The sequence below is a fragment of the Ursus americanus genome, chromosome X (genome assembly GCF_024610735.1).
Source record: "Ursus americanus isolate L20-20 chromosome X, mUrsAme1.1.p, whole genome shotgun sequence".
In the NCBI taxonomy this organism is placed as follows: domain Eukaryota; kingdom Metazoa; phylum Chordata; class Mammalia; order Carnivora; family Ursidae; genus Ursus; species Ursus americanus.
Window position 1 is genome coordinate 30,941,359 of NC_142164.1, and position 18,354 is coordinate 30,959,712.

The window sequence follows — 18,354 nt, forward strand, 5'->3', positions numbered from 1 at the left end:
AATACATAATAACTATTTGATTACATATTAGGTTTTAAATCACAATCTCCCAGAGTTTAAACCTGAGGATAATGACTTGAATATTCTGAAAAATGATTACCCCTCTAGATGGTAAATAGAGGCCCATTTTTATCTAAATTTGTAAACTGCATGTTTCACAAATACATAGATGGTGGTAATATAGACACAAACCTCAATACCAAGAAACAACTCTAATTCCGTTTAAAGGCCAATGACATTTTTCCCTTTGAAATTACCTCGTATAATCCATGAGTGAGTACGCTTTTGTAGAAAATGACTCTTTGCCTTAAAATTGGCATACCCAGCAAAGCCAGTCTGTAGTAAAGATTTGAAGTTAAAATATATTGAAAGGGTGTTTTTTTTTTTTTTTTAAGAAAATCAGTTGATTTGCTAAAGTACACTGAAATCTTGGATCTTAATTGCACGAGAACCTTCAGGCCACCCCACCTCCTTTGGGTTTCTCCTATTTTAGATCCACAGGGGAGCAAGAAGTAGACTGTTTTATCTTGTCACATTCTGTATTATTGACTTCTTCTGAATTCTCTTTATTAATAATGTTTCTCTTTATATATGTGTCACTTGACCTTTCCAGTTTTCTTGGACCCATGGTTTTTGCACAATAGCAGATTTCGGTCCTAAAGAGACTCTTGCTTATATTCCTGAATGTTCCCGCCAGAGGCTGGGTTTTTAACATTTCTCCTGGTCCATAAACGTTTTTTTATGGGAACACCGTCTACACACACACAGGAACATCTGTTACAGTAACTTCACATTCCCATCTTAACTGATTACACGGCCGTATTAACATGCCTGTGTCAATAGAGAAGGGGGGAGAAGGGGGTGGCAGGCAAGCGGGGATCGATGGGAGAGTCACTTAACAATTTAATAGGTTTGGGGTCCCTGGCTGGCTCAGTCAGTAGAGGATGTGACTCTTGATCTCAGGGTTGTAAGTTCGAGCTCCATGTTGGGTGTAGAGACTACTTAAAAGTAAAATCTTTTCTTAAAAAAAAAACACAACGATTTAGTTAGGTTCATTAGTACCAGTATATTATTTATTCTTCATATACGCAATGACCCTTTCCTAGATGTAATTATGAAAACAGTGGCAGCATTTGCAAGACATTTGCGATCATTTTAGTGCATTTGGCTTTTTAAAATCCCTTCATGGAGTGTGTATGGATGGACCCAAGCCCATAGTACATCAAAAAGATGCCACTGGTGTGTACGTGAGCCTGGCATATTGCTGGAATCGAATTCCTTAGAAACACTGCTTTCCTTTGACACCGGGTACAACTGGAAACTACGTGAAGCTCAGAGTAGCTGTCACTTAAGTGAAAGAGAAGTCAGTTATTTCTGGCATCTTTCAAGCTTATGTCATGGAAGAAATCGATCTTCCATTGAGGTTTGCTATATTGAAGAGAAATATGACAGCTCAGATACCTTTCATTTCTGTTAAATATTAATAAGTCAAGCTTTCACATAATGAAATAACTTATAGAAAACGTGTTAGATTTTTTTCAAATAAATGTGCAATAAAATTACCGAAATTTATCAGATGCCTCCATATCCCTTCATGGATTTGCGGTTTTCTTCATTAAGCAACACAGCGCCAGCGGGCGCTCTTAAGATTCTAGAGATCATAGCCCCTCTGTGGTGATTCAGGGTTCCTCCCTTTCCTACTCTCGAAAAGAACGAGTACGTTCCACATCATCCCTGGGGACCGATTCTGGGCTCCAGTAGAATCACCTGAGAAAATAGGAATCTTTCATGATTCATGTGAAGTAAGCACCCTACATGCAATTCTTACATTGGAGAGGGTCTCTAATTTAAATTGCAGGCAACCAGGTGACGGAAGAGGATTCTCTAGAATAAGGGTCAGCGAAGTTGTGTCGAGGGCCAGAAAGTCAATATTTTCCGCTTCGTAGGCCCCAGGATCTTGTCACAGCTCATCAGCTCCGCCGCTGTATTGCCGAAGAACCACAATTTATAAACAAATGGGCGAGGCTGTGTTCCAATAAAGCTTTCTATAGGAACACCAGCATTTGAATTCCGTATGATTTGCATATGTCCCAAACCATTTTTCCTTTGATTTCCCCCCCCCCCCCGACTCTTTGAAAATGGTAAAAGCCACTCATATTTTTATCTTGTGGGGCATATAAAAAACAGGCAGCATGCTGGATTTGGCTGATGGGCTATAACTTGCCTGACCCTATTCTAGACTTCCCTAGTTTGTTCATTCCCATTCCCACCTCTCCTAGACTACGATGGAACCACTGTTTCGTCCCTCGCATCATCCCTTGCCCCCTCCCCCATCAGGGTTGTCGGCGTGATCCTCTATCCCACTGCCTTGTGACTATGGAAAATAAGGACACGTGTGTGTGTACGCTTTTATCGGATGTATTCTATTTTAAAACGAAATACTCTTGATTTTACTGAGAACAACAATTCTTCATGGAGACAGTCTAGAGGTTGACAGTAGATACTAAATGATAGGAAAAGCTAAAGGATATGGATTGCTTAGCTCGAAGAAGAAAAGTTTTGAGGGATGATGAACTATTATGTAATTATTATATTATTGGTGGTTAATAGCTGTCTTACACTTAGGTTACTCCTGTATGAGAAAGTAGGTGGATTCTTATAACCCCTATTAGGGGAAAAAAATGCAATTAATTCACTGACAGAAGAACAGCATTATCTTTCTACATGGGAAAATTTTAATAATCACGAACAGTGAATAGCTATTCAAGTGCTATAGCTCCACTCCGAAAAGAATAGGAGGAAACTAATGGAAACTCCATCAGAATAGATTGAATTAGACATAAGGAGAGACCGTGACACTCTAGAAATTTCAAAGTTCAAGGCAGAATTTTTCATTAAGGAAAGCATAGAACTGTAGTAAAACCCGTCTTTGCCATCAAATACATGGAAAAGATGATCTCTGGAAGCCTTTTAAAACCCTTTCACTGATAGGATGTGTGATTAGACTGCTTTTTTTTTTTTATCAGCTAAAACCCTACCATTAATTACCTTGCTGTTGCCAGGTACCAATCAATATCCTAGATCCTCTGTGAAATTAAGTGAAAGTCGAGCTAAAGGCAAATGGAAATGAGCATGAGAGAAGATGTCCGGTGACTACAAGTAGCCAAAACCAGTATCGGGGTAATCAGCGTGAGCTTGTCATGAATTGTGGCAATCGCTCTTATTTGGGGGAAAGATTTTGCAGGATCCGGCTACTTAATGGAAGGATTTAGAAGAAATAGAGTTGGGAGAGAAAAAAGAAGAAGAAGAAATAGAGCTGGTTAGGGTCCAGGCCTAAAGCAGTGAACGAAACTAACAAGAGAGTAGATGAAAATGAGAACAGGACAAGCCTTGGAAATAAGCCTGAAAATGTAAAGCTCAAGTCACTGCAAAAGGCAATCAGTAAGGGGGTGTGAGAAGTGGTATCATGTAGGAGTCGTTAGGCAAGAAATAAGTACCGCACGGAGTCAATCTGATGAAGAAATGAAATGATTGATTAGAGTACAAAATGCATCTCTCATTTCTTCTCTCGTTTTGCCTGTTCTCACGTTATTTTATTTTTTTTTAATAGGGAATCTTGTTCAAGGGGTGGTTCATCGGTTAGGTATTCCAGCAGCTTGATGGAACGGCACTCGGTAGAATGCTTCCCTTCCATTGCCTAGTACTGTACCATATGGTCAGCTCAGATTCAAGGGAACCCGCTAATTTGAATGCTCCCGTGTACGGTGCTGTGGTTCCGTTCCTAAGAAAAAAGCAGGGGTGGGGAGACAGGAACTCGGGTTACCAACTGACAGCATCTGTAGTAAATAGTGCAAACTTGTCAAGTCTACCTAGACTTTGTGTGGGGTTTTGTTTGTTTCTTTTTTAAAGTTTTATTTACGTAATCTCTACACTCCACGTGGGGCTCGAACGCACGACCCCAAGATCAAGACTCACGTGCTCTTTTGACTGAGCTGGCCAGGCGCCCCTAGACATTGTGTTTTTGACCAGAGTACTCAGAACAGCCCTATTTCTTTCTGCCTTTTGAAGGGAATAACGTTTTCTATCTGTCATTGTTCTATTCTTGAGGTTATAACAGAGTGATATTTAAATAGGTTGAGGTCACTTCTCCAAAATACTTTATGGTAAAGATGATAAATTTATTACTGAGAGGAAGCGCCCCTAATAAAAATCTTCACTTCATATCATGCTGCCAGTCATCTCCTAGTAGGAGTGTGACTGGCTACAGTGATAGTGGATATGTACACACTATTGGGTTTAATGTAGAAATGTAGAAAATTCTTGCCAATGTCTAGTGCGTAGTCTGGATGTGAAATAAAGCAAGATGCAGCCAGCACATACGCCAGGCCTTGCGCGTACGCACATAGGTTCATTCTCAACCTCAGATTTCCGTCCTATCTATTACCCTTTGTTTCCTAGATGGTGGATCAGCATGGGGGGCCTCGAACTGACTTCTCTTCTTCCTTATGATTTTTTCATCTTCCCACATATTTATCTCTTTTAAAGATTTTGTTTAGGGGCGCCTGGGTGGCACAGCGGTTAAGCGTCTGCCTTCGGCTCAGGGCGTGATCCCGGCGATCTGGGATTGAGCCCCACATCAGGCTCTTCTGCTATGAGCCTGCTTCTTCCTCTCCCACTCCCCCTGCTTGTGTTCCCTCTCTCGCTGGCTGTCTCTATCTCTGTCGAATAAATAAATAAAATCTTTAAAAAAAAATAAAGAATTTGTTTATTTTTGCAAGAGAGAGAGCACGAGCTGGGGTGGGGGGAAGAGGGATAGATGGAGAAGTAGACTCCCCGCTGAGCAGGGAGCCCCATGCAGGACTCAATCTCAGGGCCCCAGGACCATGACCTGAGCTGAAGGCAGACACTTAACCGACTGAGCCACCCAGGCTCCCTCATCTTCCCACATATTTAGAGCCTGGAAATGGGAGAAATATCAAATTACAAAGATGTAACAAGATACTAGATGAAAAGAAATCCTGGCAATTTCTGCAGTGACAGAAATGTGTCAGATTATTACATAAGTCTCTAGTCTAATGTAAAATGTATTAATGGTTCATCTTAGTAATATAATCTCGATCTGTAAAAAAAGAGACCCCCAAAGAGTATCTCATATCTGTTATAGGTATGGTTCAGTTGTTTAAATATTATTATTCTTTTTTGTCTGTTTTTTTTTTCTCCTTAAACAACAGCCACAGTGGAGTGTTACAATCCAAGAACAAATGAGTGGACCTACGTTGCCAAGATGAGTGAACCCCACTATGGCCATGCTGGGACTGTGTATGGAGGAGTCATGTATATTTCAGGTAAACAATTATAATGCAGATGCAATTAATATAATACATACGCTTTTAACTTATGGCGCCATCTTTCCATACAGTACTAGAAAAATAATCCAGAAGAAAGGATCATCAAAATATAATTTGTGGTGATTTTAGTAGAAATATTGTATGTGCGCATTTGCGTATAGATGCCTTTGGTATTCTAGAAGTTCATAAAACTACCAGCAAACCAGTTGTGCTGTGAATACATAACTTGGAAGGAACTGGAAAGCCTTCAGCTTCTCCAACTTGCCTTTCAGTCCCCATACTCCGTGCTCTAATAAACCGTGTACTTCAACAACCCCCATTCATAGTCCCTGTAGCGACAATTCATTTTGAGCTTACATTTAGCTCAAGTCTATGAGGAAATATATCATTATTTAATACAGAAACTCTACTGTGCATAAGCTTGCTCCCGATACACACGCTCTCGTTTGCTGCAACCGATAAGAGGTGTTTCCCTTTTCCTCAGCATTATCAGGGGACTCAGCTGTGGTGTGCTTGCATGAAACATTCTGTGCTGATGACCTGTATATATGTTGGCCACATGGGCATCTATTTTTCTGATAACAGATTCTAAAACGGCTACCATTTGTTCCAGTAACAACTTTCGTTCCCAAACTGTTGTTGAAATCATCCTTCCGTCCGGTGTAGGAAGGAGGCCCATTTCAATGTACTCTTCACCTCCGATATGGACATTTTCCTTTGTTAGGCAGCTTCTTCTCATTTGGCCCTGACGTGGTCTACTTTTGACACATTCTCCCCCTTCTGAGAGCCCGCTGGCGCCAGGCCAGCAGTTACATTATTAGAGAACAGAGGCATTAAGGTGATGTTGGTGGTCTGGGCCGCTGCCTTATGAAATCTGTAATCAAGAGGGATCAGCGAAAGGCCTGGAGTGTATGATTGACAGGCTTGGGGTGTTAAATTTATGAGCAACTACGGGACGTCTTATATTGAAAGAGCCGTCCAGGAAGTCATGTGCTCCACTAATCAATGATTTACACCCTCTACCCATTCTATGCGTGTAGATGCTATGTCATTATAATGAGAGCCCCAAATCCTCTGGGGGGAAAAAAATGACATGAAATTGTTCTCGTGGCACTTCGGCATAGCTAACGTGTATTTCATAAATGACCTCCCTGGTCAAGAACAGGATAGGACCAGAGCTGAATCTCCAACCAAAAAACACTGTTTTGCTTCCTGAGAATTCTGTAGAGTACAGGGGAAAAAAAAAAGTAAAAAGCAGAGAGGAAACAGTAATTGCCACCAGATAGTAGCACTCTGATTGGCACGGCTGAAAATTTCGTTACTTCTCTCGCTAATCTGCAGAACAGAGAGTGTGATACTTTCCTTGTAGAGACTGGTTTCTATGTGATCTCAGAATACACTCTGTGGACGATACAGACCCAGTGGACCAACGACAAACGGCGGCGTATACGAGATTCCACATGTATTCAGCTTTCGGAGTCTTTAGGTGTCCGTGCTGCCCCAGATGACATTACCTTCCTGCACCCACCCAACAGAAACTCTACGAAAACAAACAGTGCTGAATATTCTTATATGCTTGGCCATTTGCATAATGTTGTCAGCTTTTCAAAGCATTTTGATTTATTTGACTTCATAGTCCCAATGCTAAGGAGATAAGGAGAGTAGAGATTCTTACGTACGTGCTAAGTGCGGAAATGGGCAACCGGAATTAAAATGCCCGAGCCCAGCGCTCAGATGCCAGGGAGTGCCTGCCACAAAGCAGGAGGAGTGAGTGATGCCGGGGCGCCTGGGTGGCTCGGTTGGTTGAGTATCTGCCTCTGGCTCAGGTTATGATTCCAGGGTCCTGGGATTGAGTCCCGCATCCAGCTCCCTGCTCAGCGGGGAGCCTGCTTCTCCCTCTGCCTGCCGCTCCCCCTACTTACCCCCTCTCTCTCTCTGACAAATAAGTAAGTACAATCTTAAAAAAAAAAAAAAAGGACTGCATGATGATCTGTACGTGAGATTTACTGCAGACCCAACTCAAAAAGTGGCCCAAATCTATTTTCACTCAGCAAAACCTCTTAAATTCCACGGGTCTCTGCTTGAGAAAGTCCTTGCGATAACATAAGCTAGGTTTTTTGTTCTTTAAGAAGCTGAAAATGTTAATCTCTGGATTTTTAATCCTAGAGAAAGTACTTCCAGAGGGCATTTATAACACCGCCAATAAGCCGTCAGACGTCCTAACAGGTGGCTAAAGGTCGATGATCTAGGATGGAGAGCCTTTTATTTACTTCTGCATCTTTATAATAATCTGTCTACCCTCATGCCTGTGTTCATTCTTTAGGAGGAATCACTCATGACACTTTCCAAAAGGAGCTCATGTGCTTTGACCCTGATACTGACAAATGGATCCAGAAGGCGCCAATGACCACCGTCAGAGGCCTGCACTGCATGTGTACCGTGGGGGAGAGGCTCTACGTCATCGGCGGCAATCACTTCCGAGGCACAAGTGATTATGATGATGTCCTGAGCTGTGAATACTACTCACCCATCCTTGACCAGTGGACCCCAATTGCTGCCATGTTAAGGGGGCAGAGTGATGTTGGGGTCGCGGTCTTTGAAAATAAGATCTACGTGGTCGGTGGGTATTCCTGGAATAATCGCTGTATGGTGGAGATAGTGCAGAAATATGACCCCGATAAAGACGAGTGGCATAAGGTGTTCGATCTCCCAGAGTCCCTCGGTGGCATCCGAGCTTGTACACTCACGGTTTTCCCCCCCGAAGAAACCACACCGTCACCTTCTAGAGAGTCCCCCCTTTCTGCACCTTAAGATCATCCCCCTACAACTGAGATGCTGTAGTCCTATCTTTGCAGCGTGTCCTCAATTCTCTTCTTTTGCGCCCCCTTTAGTAGTGTGTGTTAGGATTAGCCTCCAGTAATTGATACAGATATTGGAAAAAAAAAAGACAACATTGATGTTATTTGTGCTGTTTGTTTGGCTTAGAGTGTTTATAAAGTGGTAACAAACCATTCTGGAAATGTATCCCAGTGAAGCCGATGTTTAACATACAAAAAAAAAAAAAAAACCACAAAAAACAAAAACCAAAAAAAAAAAAAAAACACAAGATATTGTCTATAAAATGTTTCTTCAGTACTTTTTGATGCTGTGCATTGGGTATAAGGTATTTGTCATCTTACATTAGAAAGCCCAATAAACCAACCCGAAGGTGGATTATAGTAAACGTACAACTGTGCTAACTAGGCTTCAAAGTAAAAAGTTTTCCTTTCATCTTTGTGAGATGGCAAAGGGAGGCAGCTTGCTCCAACAAGAAACAATAGACAAAAGGTTGCCAACGCGCATGAGCTACCTCCCTCTTGTCGTGAAGTATTTTTGACGTACCTGTCAGCCCACCTGTCTGTGTGGGGGCACTGAAAACATATGAAGTTTCTCAGACACACAGGAGAAATAATAACTGAAATTCACCAATATTAATTTAAAAAAAAACAAAAACAGCATGACCCCTCTACTTAGAAACAAGGGTTTGGGGTCTCTAAAGTGTGTATAAATACATACACACACCTACATATAACAAATACAAAATTGTAAAAATTGAATGGCATTATCAAATAAACGTGAAAGATCTTTTTAAATTTCTACGAAAAAGCAGCTTCCGTTAAAATGGGAATTCAGTAGGCACATACTGAATGCACACATGGAGAATCCTACTGAATTTAGGTGGATAAGGGCTAGAAATTTTGAGCAACTAAATTTGTCACTTGACCAAATTTTTCCTTCTGAAACTGTAAGCCACACCTTCTCCTTTGCTGTTGCGGTAACTTGCATATTGGATGTGTTCCGTATACTCTCGATTCATAGGTTATTTAGCACAAAGTATAGCAGCCTCATTGGGAAGCTGCTTTTGCTCAGTGATTTCAACTTCCATGTTTTCTCTCCTTTTGTTCAATAAAAAAACATTTAATGTCATTTTGGTCTGAGGCATCCCATTATTGTCTGATTTGACTTTCATTAATTTTTTTTTTTTTTGGTATGGCGAGATTCAAGTGATCAGAACTGAGAGCACTGAACAGTTTGGATTAATATTAATGACTTGTAGTCAAGGAAAAAAATCATTTGACCAGGTCTAACCTCATTGGTCAAAACTCAGTGCTGGTTGTCTCTGTGGAATCAGTACGGAAGATGCCGAGCACCCCTCATCCCCACAGAACAGAACTGCCAGCCATGTCGGAACCATAAGAAGAGTTACATTTCGGAGGTCAGTGTCCCTGATCTTCGAGAAGATCCATCCTGCCTAATGAGAAGACATTCTGTAAAATGCCCTAAGAGATTTGTTCTTGACCTGGGGCTGTAAAGAAATAACGTTTTGGGAAAAGATAGTCTGAGGATTCTGTTAGGGCCACGTGCATGATTTTTTTTTTCTAAGATTGATTTGAGAGAGCGAGACAGAGAGAGAGCACAAGCCGGGGGAGGGGCAGAAGGAGAGGGAGAAGCAGACGTCCCCACTGAGCCGGGAGCCTGACCTGGGGCTCGATCCCAGGGCCTGGAGATCCTGACCTGAGCCGAAGGCAGATGCTTCACCATCTGAGCCCCCCAGGCGCCCCATGGGCATGATCTTTCTGACTTTATCTGCAGCTGACCCGATTCAGTCTGAACTAAAGCTTCTGAGCTAATCCCAAACAACGGAGTGTCACGGGATCTCTTCCCCAGTGAGGAATTAGCAGGGCAGATTCACTAGCTCTGTCTTGAGTTCAACATAATGAAGAAAACAATTTTTCCACCAGTGATAGTTTGAATGTTGGGAGAAGCCTGGTATGAATTTGAAAGACCCCCTTCATCAAGATTACCCTTCCTGGGGTGCCGGGGGGGCTTAGTCAGTGAAGCGTCTGCCTTCGGCTCAGGTCATAAGCCCAGAGTCCTGGGATCGAGCCCCTCGTTGGGCTCCCCACTCAGCGGGGAGCCTGCTTCTCCCTCTCCCCCCTGCTTGCGCTCTCTTTCTCTCAAATGAATAAAGAAAATCTTTAAAAAAAAAAAAAAAGACTACCCTCCCCTCAGAGCCACTGGTCAAGGGATTTCAGCGCTGTGCTCAGAGGCAGGGCGCATACAGCCATTCGCATATAGTGGACGGCCGCCTACAGGCGCGGGTGTGGACGCACACATTCCTGGTCCTGCCACAGTCCAGTGTGGGTGTCCTTGGTCAGGTGGCTCTCCTCTGAACAGCCGCGGTTCTTCGCACCTTGTCGCCTCTTCGGCCTTGGAGTCCTCTCCAGTCAGTCCGCAGAAGGGACACGGAGCGTGGCAGACGTGAGGGCTGTAAGGGTCAGGCCTGAAAGAGCCATACATCACTTCTGCCCACGTTCTCCTGGCCGGAAGTTGGTCCCGTGGTCACCTAAAAGCACAAAGGGGTCAAGGAACCATCAGAGAGCTGCGTGCCCAGAAAGAAGGGAATCGGGTTGGTGACCTGTTAGCAGTTGGCCACTGGGCATGACGCGCAGCGCACGCAGCTCTGGTTGACGGCTTACCTTTTCTGCATCCATGCCACATGGTATTTGGAATAGCAATTAATGTCACACGGTGCTATTATTAAACAGTTCCAACAGCTGATAAATGATTACACATTTTCCTTCACAATGAATTAACTCTTTGTCTTCATAAAAAATAGCTGCCAGTCATCAACTGGCTTTGCAAACATTTCTCACCCTTGCCTTTCTTAGGTTCTCCATCTCCTTGCAAAAGGAGTTCTAGAACACGTTAAATCTCAGAAGGTTCATAACTTTCCTTCTTGGTCAATGTTGGTAGGGTGGGGAAGACGAATAAAAAATCTACTTTGCCTATTTCTAGAATTTTAAAAAATGCATCCGATAATCAGGTTTTGCTCTGAAAAGTAAAATCGTGACCTGAAACTATTTCCTGTCTGAATTACTGTAGGGACTTTGGAAAATATATAGGGATGTAATGTTTCTTTGCAGGTGGCTGAAATAATTCCCTCACTTTAGTCCCGAGAGGGTGCTCCACAGGGCAATTAAGTAGTGTTTTATTTAATTACTTTGACCATGTAACCTTTTCTCTCCACGCCCCCCCATTTCAAAGGCCTTTGTGTTTTTTCCCCCCAAGAACAGTGAGCAGACTTTCTTGGGCGGAAAGTTGGCACTGCCTCTAATTTTATTCTTGGCTCTTGTGCCTTGCTTTTGGTTTTCATTTTCAGACTGCCAAACCTCAGGTTTACTTCCTTCCACATCAGATAGCTCTCTGGCTAGGCGAGGAGGAAAGTAAATGCGAAGCAAATTGTTCATGAGGATTAAGGGAATTTTAAATTGGTCAAATAATGCCCTATTTAAAAACTCTTTTGGTAATTATAACATGCAAAATATAGACAAATTGGAAAATACAGGAAGGAAGAGAAATATTTAGCTCCCCCACGTCAAGATAACTACTGCTGAATATGACGATATTGTTTTTTACACCATTATCATTTAAAATCAGAGTAAATAGGGGCACCTGGCTGGCTCAGTCGGTAGAACACACAACTCTTGATCTCGGGGTCGTGTGTTCGAGCCGCACATGGGATGCAGAGACTAAGAAAAATAAAATCTTAAAAAAAATTCAGTCCAAGATAATTTACATTATTTATTAGAAAAATTCTATATGCACCATATTTTTTTTGATATACTATTCCATATTTTCTGGTACAAGATATGTTCTGATATATCAAAGCATTAATTTCTGACACAAAATACATCAATGCAGTATTTAGAGTAAGATTTTCTAAACCCCTCTATTAAGTGAGGTATAACTACTAGACAATGTTTTGCGCTTTTGTCAGTTTAAAAATATTGAAACATTAATGTCAAATCAGATGTTTGCAGAATTAATGATCCTGGAAAGTATTTTTTTAATCAGTGAGTCTAAGTAATTTGTATAATTCAGATCTCAAAGTGAATATTTCAATCTCTAATAAATTTTTTTAAAGATTTTATTCATTTTTTTGACAGCACAAGCAGGGGAAGCAGCAGAGGGGGAGGGAGAAGCAGGCTCCCCACCCAGTGGTAAGCCCAATGAGGATGTGGGGTTCAATCCAAGGACCCCAGGATCACAACCTGAGCCGAAGGCAGACGCCCAACAGACTGAGCCACCCAGGTGCCCCCAATCTGTATTTAAATTTAGTGTCCCTTAGTGTATATACAAATCGTGTACTGCCATATAATCGTCGAATGCTTCATCCCCTTGCATGTGTTATTTGGCCAAGTGACTAAGATAAATGGAGACTGAATTATTAAAAATGACTATAGAGGCCATACCTCAATTAGCCCTAACCCCCCCCCTGCAAAAACCAGGAAACAAGGGTGGCAGACTTCTTCTGTAAACAATCAGTAAATATTTATTTATTTATTTATTTATTTATTTATTTATTTATCCCTGCTAAGCAAGGAGTCTGATGCAGGACTCAATCCCAGGACCCCAGGATCATGACATAAGCCGAAGGCAGACACCCAACCAACTGAGCCACCCAGGCATCCCTACAATCAGTAAATATTTTAATCTTTGGAGGCCACAATTCTTGTAACAACTACTCTGCTGATGGTTATACCGAAGTGTAGACAGTACGCAAATGAATGAGTGTGGATGTGTTCCACTAAAACTTTATGGATGCTGAAATTTGAAGTTCCTATAATTTTCTGGATTACAACATAGCACTCTTCTTTTGACTGCTTTCAGCCATTTAAAAATGTGAAGACTGGGGGGCGTCTGGCTGGTTCAGTCTATGGAGCATGTGATTCTTGATCTCTGGGTTGTGAGTTCAAGCCCCACGTTGGGTGTAGCGATTACTTAAAAAAATAAAATCTTGAAAAATAAAAATAAAAATGGGAAGACTGTTCTTAGCTCAAGGACCATAGAAAAACAGGCCACAGGGATGCCTGGCTGGCTCGGCTGGAAGAGCATGTGACTCCTAATATCAGGGTTGTGAGTTCGAGCCCCACACTGGGTGTAGAGATTACAAAAAAATAAATAAATAAACTTAAAGAAAGAAAAGAAAGAAAAACAAGCCACAGACCAGATTTGGTCCATGGGCTATAGTTTGCTCACTCCTACCGTTACAAGAGCATGTTTCATTATCATTCATTTATTCTTTCAGCAAACATTTATTTGAACCTATTTCATATTAATGTCAATGAAGAGTCCTAGGGCGACAAAGATGAATACAAATTAATCCCTACCCTCAAGGTGCTTAGTCTAGCTGAGCAGACGTAGCGTGCTAGTGGCCATGAGGGGTGTGTAAAGAGGCAACATCTGAGCATAGTAACACGCGTAGATGTTTATAAAGTGGGAGGCTACAAAGCAAAGAGTGTGTGTGTTAATAAAATATAACTTTCCTTGCCGCAAAGCTGTAAATAAAAGAGTACCCGTAGGCTACAAAGCAAAGAGTGCCTGTGTTAATAAAATATAACTTTTCTTGGCACAAAGCTGTAAATAAAAGAGTACCCGTAGGGAAGGAGCAGCCAATCCTTGAAATCCCAGCTCCTGTCCCTTGAGATTCAGCTTGATCTTACAGAGCTCTCACTGATCACCCTGACCACCAACTGGCCAGTGCTGTGCCGGGTAGGGTCACACGTAACTTGTCCCGTAAAGTACTCACAGAACTGCAAAGCCCACTAGAGGGAAGGAGGCCCCAGGTGTGCTAGAATTAGCTGTGTTCTCAAGTACCCAGAGTTCTTTGTTTATTTTAGTTTTTATCTCCCCACTCTGTTTGCAATAGCATTGCCAACACTGTTTTGCCGGTAGTGTTCCTGTTCACATCGAGGAAGAGAGGAAATCTCCTTCAACTGTGGAATTTAAATCCTCCTCTTGAGTCTGAGGGAGCCAACTCAGGACATATGACCGCCCCTGGACTGGTTGCTAGGCCATGCATGGACTGGCTTAGATTAATTATCTGATGTGAAATTGTTGGGGAATTAACCATAATACCCTCCTCACTCCGAAAGAACAACAGGGAAACACAGAGAATGAAATATAGCTCATTGGATTTACCTGGTTCAATATGTCCATAATTGCCTTTTTCTACATGAGTGTTTTTCAAAGTCTAGGCCACACCCTATTACTGTGGAAGTTCTCAAGGTGTGGTCTAGCCTCCTGGAGTCCCTGAGACCCTTTCAGAGAGCTCACAAGGTCGGAACTGTTGTCATCAGAATCCTAAGACATCATTTCCCTGTTTCACTCTCATTCCCTCCCAAGTGGACATTAGAGTTTTCCAGAGGGTCAAGGATGTACAATGACGCCATTGCTCTGTCAAGTGATGGGGTATGAGTTTGCATGTTCTGCTGTTTAAAAAAAAACACCTCATTTTTCATTTCTAATACAGTAACTATAAATAGATATAACCCACATAAACAAAGCCTCCTTGGTGTCCTCAAAAAATTTTAACGGGGTACAGGAGCAGTCCTGAGGCGTAAAAGTTTGAGAACTGCTGTATCAGTTCTAAAATCAATTTTAGCAGCAGTTTTTACAGATATGCGATAAAAAATAGAGTGCACTGTATAATTTCAAGTGTTTTGTGTATTTTTCTTTTGATTAATATGCATATACATATCTGATTAATATGCCAACATATTAATCAAAAGAAAAATTCACAAAACAATACTTATGCATATATGTGTGCGTGTGTGTCGTTACAATATAAATAAAATGTATCAATGTAGGACCTGATCGAGAGTGGTTGAAAGCGCTGCTCACTGGCCCCTGATCACGCTCCATGTAACAAAGGACTTCTTAGCAACATCACTGATGATTACTTGAAGTCCTGCTACCAAAGACGACGCTCCAAAACATAGATCACCTAAGGTTTGATTTCTCCGTTCTCACGTCTTGTCTGAAAACCTGTTTCCTCGCTAATCAAAGCCAGGCAGCCACAACCACCTATCAAGTCCCTCCCAGCCCCCTAGGGGTTTGCCTGACAGCCAGACTAGAAGAGAACTCATACCCCAAACGTCGCATCGATGACACAATCATGATAGCAGGCCTTTTGTTTTCTTCTACAAATCTCCTAATTAAGGCATTTCCCAAAAGGAACAGTAGCCACAGTAGACCTGAATCAATAAGGAATGAACAAAAGGCCTGAATGCAAGCCAAAGAAAGCAAAACTCTTACCAGCTGAGGTTAAGAGGGAAAAACTCCTAGACCCGTGGTGGGGCGTATCCCAGAAGCATAGCAAGCCCAGAACTGCAGCTGGGACGTGGGGAGAACCCGAAGAAAGACTCCGAGGCTGGCAACCCTCTGCGATTGGCCTTTGCCCTGAGGGTCAGGTTCACCGCCGCCTCCTGCGGACCTGCTTCCCGGACATGGCGGCGCCTGCGCGTGGGAGCTCGGAGAACTTCCGCCTCGCCCGGGAGAACTTCCGCCTTGCCCCGCCGTGGAGAAAATGCCTCCGATCCCGGGTGATCAGTTTAAAACTCGTCGGAGACCACAGTAGCAGGCCAGGTTTAGATCAGATGCTTCCCTTTGGGGTGATATCCGGGGGCTCAGAGCTCTGAGACGAAGGTCAAGAACTCAGTCCCTGTAAAGAGAGGGGTTCCCAGTGAATGGGGAAATGATTTTGAGCCAAGCTGTCCCCCAAATCGGGGTGCGCAAAAATAGCAACGTCAAGCTACACTGTTACCTGACTCAGGTTCAAAGAAAAACGTGTGCATTTGCCAATCAGGAGGTCAATTTTTTTAAGATTTTATTTATTTATTTGGAAGAGAGAGAGCACAAGCAGGGGGAGGGGCAGAGGGAGAAGCAGACTCCCCACTGAGCAGGGAGGCCCATGAGGGGCTCCATCCCAGGACCCTGGGATCATGACCCGAGCCGAAGGCAGACGCTTCACCAAGGGAGCCACCCAGGCGCCCCTGGACTCTTTTTTAAAAAGGAAGCCCCCAAACTCTTTGTTAAACACAGTAAATGTATGATGGAGCAAATCTTGGGAATAAGGCTCAGTCCAGAACAGCTGGAAATGTGGTAGCAGGGCACCCAATCATTTCAGAGAGTCCCAGCCTCAAACATTCTCTGCTCTGAGGCAGGAAAGAAGAAGCAGAGGTATAATGTGGTGAAGGCCACCATCAGGGAGACAGATAATCCCTGGTCCTAGAGCTGAGTCCGTGGGACAAGTTAGAGTGACTGGTGGAGCACCCAGAGGCAAGAGCCGGTGCCCTGTTGGTTGCGATTGCTAATAAAGGCTGGGACATCTGTGACCTTATCATATCTGGTGCCTCCTTTTTGTCCTCTTTGACACCCTCATGCAAGTGAGATAATCAGATACCAGCCTGCTAGAGGAATTGAGAGCATTGCAAGGAACGTGTGGATGCATTTGGAAAGCTTGCAGATATGTGCACAAAGGCTGTAAGTTTCCAGCAGTGTGGGATCCAGAATGAAATGTTTGGGACAATGGATTCAGGAGAGACAGGTTTCCAAGGACCTGGCCCTGCTGGGTGGTATGGTGGTGGGCAATCAGGTAAAGTTGACCATGTACAGAGGGCAGGGGAAGTCAAGGCCAGGGATCGGCTCTGCAGGCGTTTGAAGTCAATGAGGTGGCAAAAAAAAGCTGCCGCGTGCACACACCCTGCTAGGGAACACCCATCAGCTGCCTTCTTCCTCCTGCTAAATGCTCAGGACCACGTGAGCCCTAATCCATCCCGGGTGGACCTGAATGACTTTGGGAAGGTCAAAGTTTCACCAGCGGGAAGCAGGAAAGGGAGACTTTATATTTTTTTTAACAATTTTATTTATTTGTCAGAGAGAGCGCGTGCGCAAAAGCAGGGGGAGCGGCAGGGAGAGGGAAAAGCAGGCTCCCCATCCCAGGACCCTGGGATCATGACCTGAGCCGAAGGCAGACGCTTAACCGACTGAGGCCCTGAGGCATCCCAGAAAGGAAGACTTTAGATTGCTGTATCCCCCCCACCTATTTCAACAAATTGTTGTACCTTTTACACTAAGATGAGGCGCAAAAGCAAAATGACCAGAGACGGACGCTGAGCATTGTATTTTTTTTTTTTCAAACCCGGTTGTGCAAGGAAATCTTCAACTTGAGAGCTGTTTACAGGGAATGAAGACTTTTCATTTTACATTTCACTGTTTTTTAAGATTTTTTTAAAAGATTTTATTTATTTATTTTTCACAGAGAGAGAGAGCACAAGCAGGGGGAGCAGCAGGTAGAGGGAGAAGCAGGCTCCCCGCTGAGCAGGGAGCCCGATGTGGGACTCGATCCCAGGAACCAGGGATCATGACCTGAGCTGAAGGCAGATGCTTAACTGAGCCACCCGGGCAACCCTAGATTTTATTTTTTTTAAAGTGAACTACACCCAACGTGGGGCTCAAACCCACAACCTTGAGATCAAGAGCCGCCCGCTCCACCCACTGAGCCAGCCAGGCACTCCTACATTTCATTATTAATAGGAGAATTTTCAGACATAGTGGCATGTAGAGAAAGTAGTATAATGAACACCTGTGTACCCATTACTTATGTGTAACAATTATAAATATTTTGTCATATTTGCTTCATCTAATTTTTCTGAAGGTAAAATATTTTAAAGTAAATATGGACATTATGATGTTTCTCCCCTGAATACTTCAAAACATATGTTTAAAGCTAAGGAAATTTCTCTTCTTTTCATTATCCTGCCTACGGAAATTCCTAATACCTTACTCAGTATCCATGTAAATGCCCACTATATATTTCAACGTCCCCAGTTGTTTCTCAACTATCTCTTCCTCCTTTGTTGAAGCCAGGATAGAAGAGGGCTTTGTGGCCAGAGATCACAGCTTCAAAATGTGTGCCAGTAAGGCAACAAGAAAGGTAGGGACCACCCCGGATGAAGTTTCAGCCCAGTGCCCGAGCATGCTGGCCTATGGCAGAAGGAGGGGTTGCCCGAGCCGGAAAGAGCTAATGATCCTGGTCAGTGAACATTTTTCCAACGACAGAACTTTTCACCAGGGATTCAGGAGGGTGACATTTTTTTTTTCAAAGCTCTCAAGAGTGGGG

At 43.1% G+C, this 18,354-nt stretch overlaps 1 protein-coding gene across 8 annotated transcripts in view; it reads left to right on the forward strand.

Annotated features, from left to right (window-relative positions):
- The window catches only part of KLHL13 (kelch like family member 13), a 192,380-nt gene extending 183,066 nt beyond the window's left edge, over positions 1-9,314 (forward strand). For all 8 annotated transcript variants that reach the window (XM_045805018.2, XM_045805021.2, XM_045805017.2 and 5 more), the window contains 2 exons: positions 5,232-5,345; positions 7,672-9,314. In XM_045805018.2, coding sequence (XP_045660974.2) covers positions 5,232-5,345; positions 7,672-8,159 — 602 coding nt within the window. In that variant the 3' untranslated portion in view covers positions 8,160-9,314. The remainder of the gene's footprint in view (positions 1-5,231; positions 5,346-7,671) is intronic.
- The last annotated feature ends 9,040 nt before the right edge of the window (positions 9,315-18,354 follow it).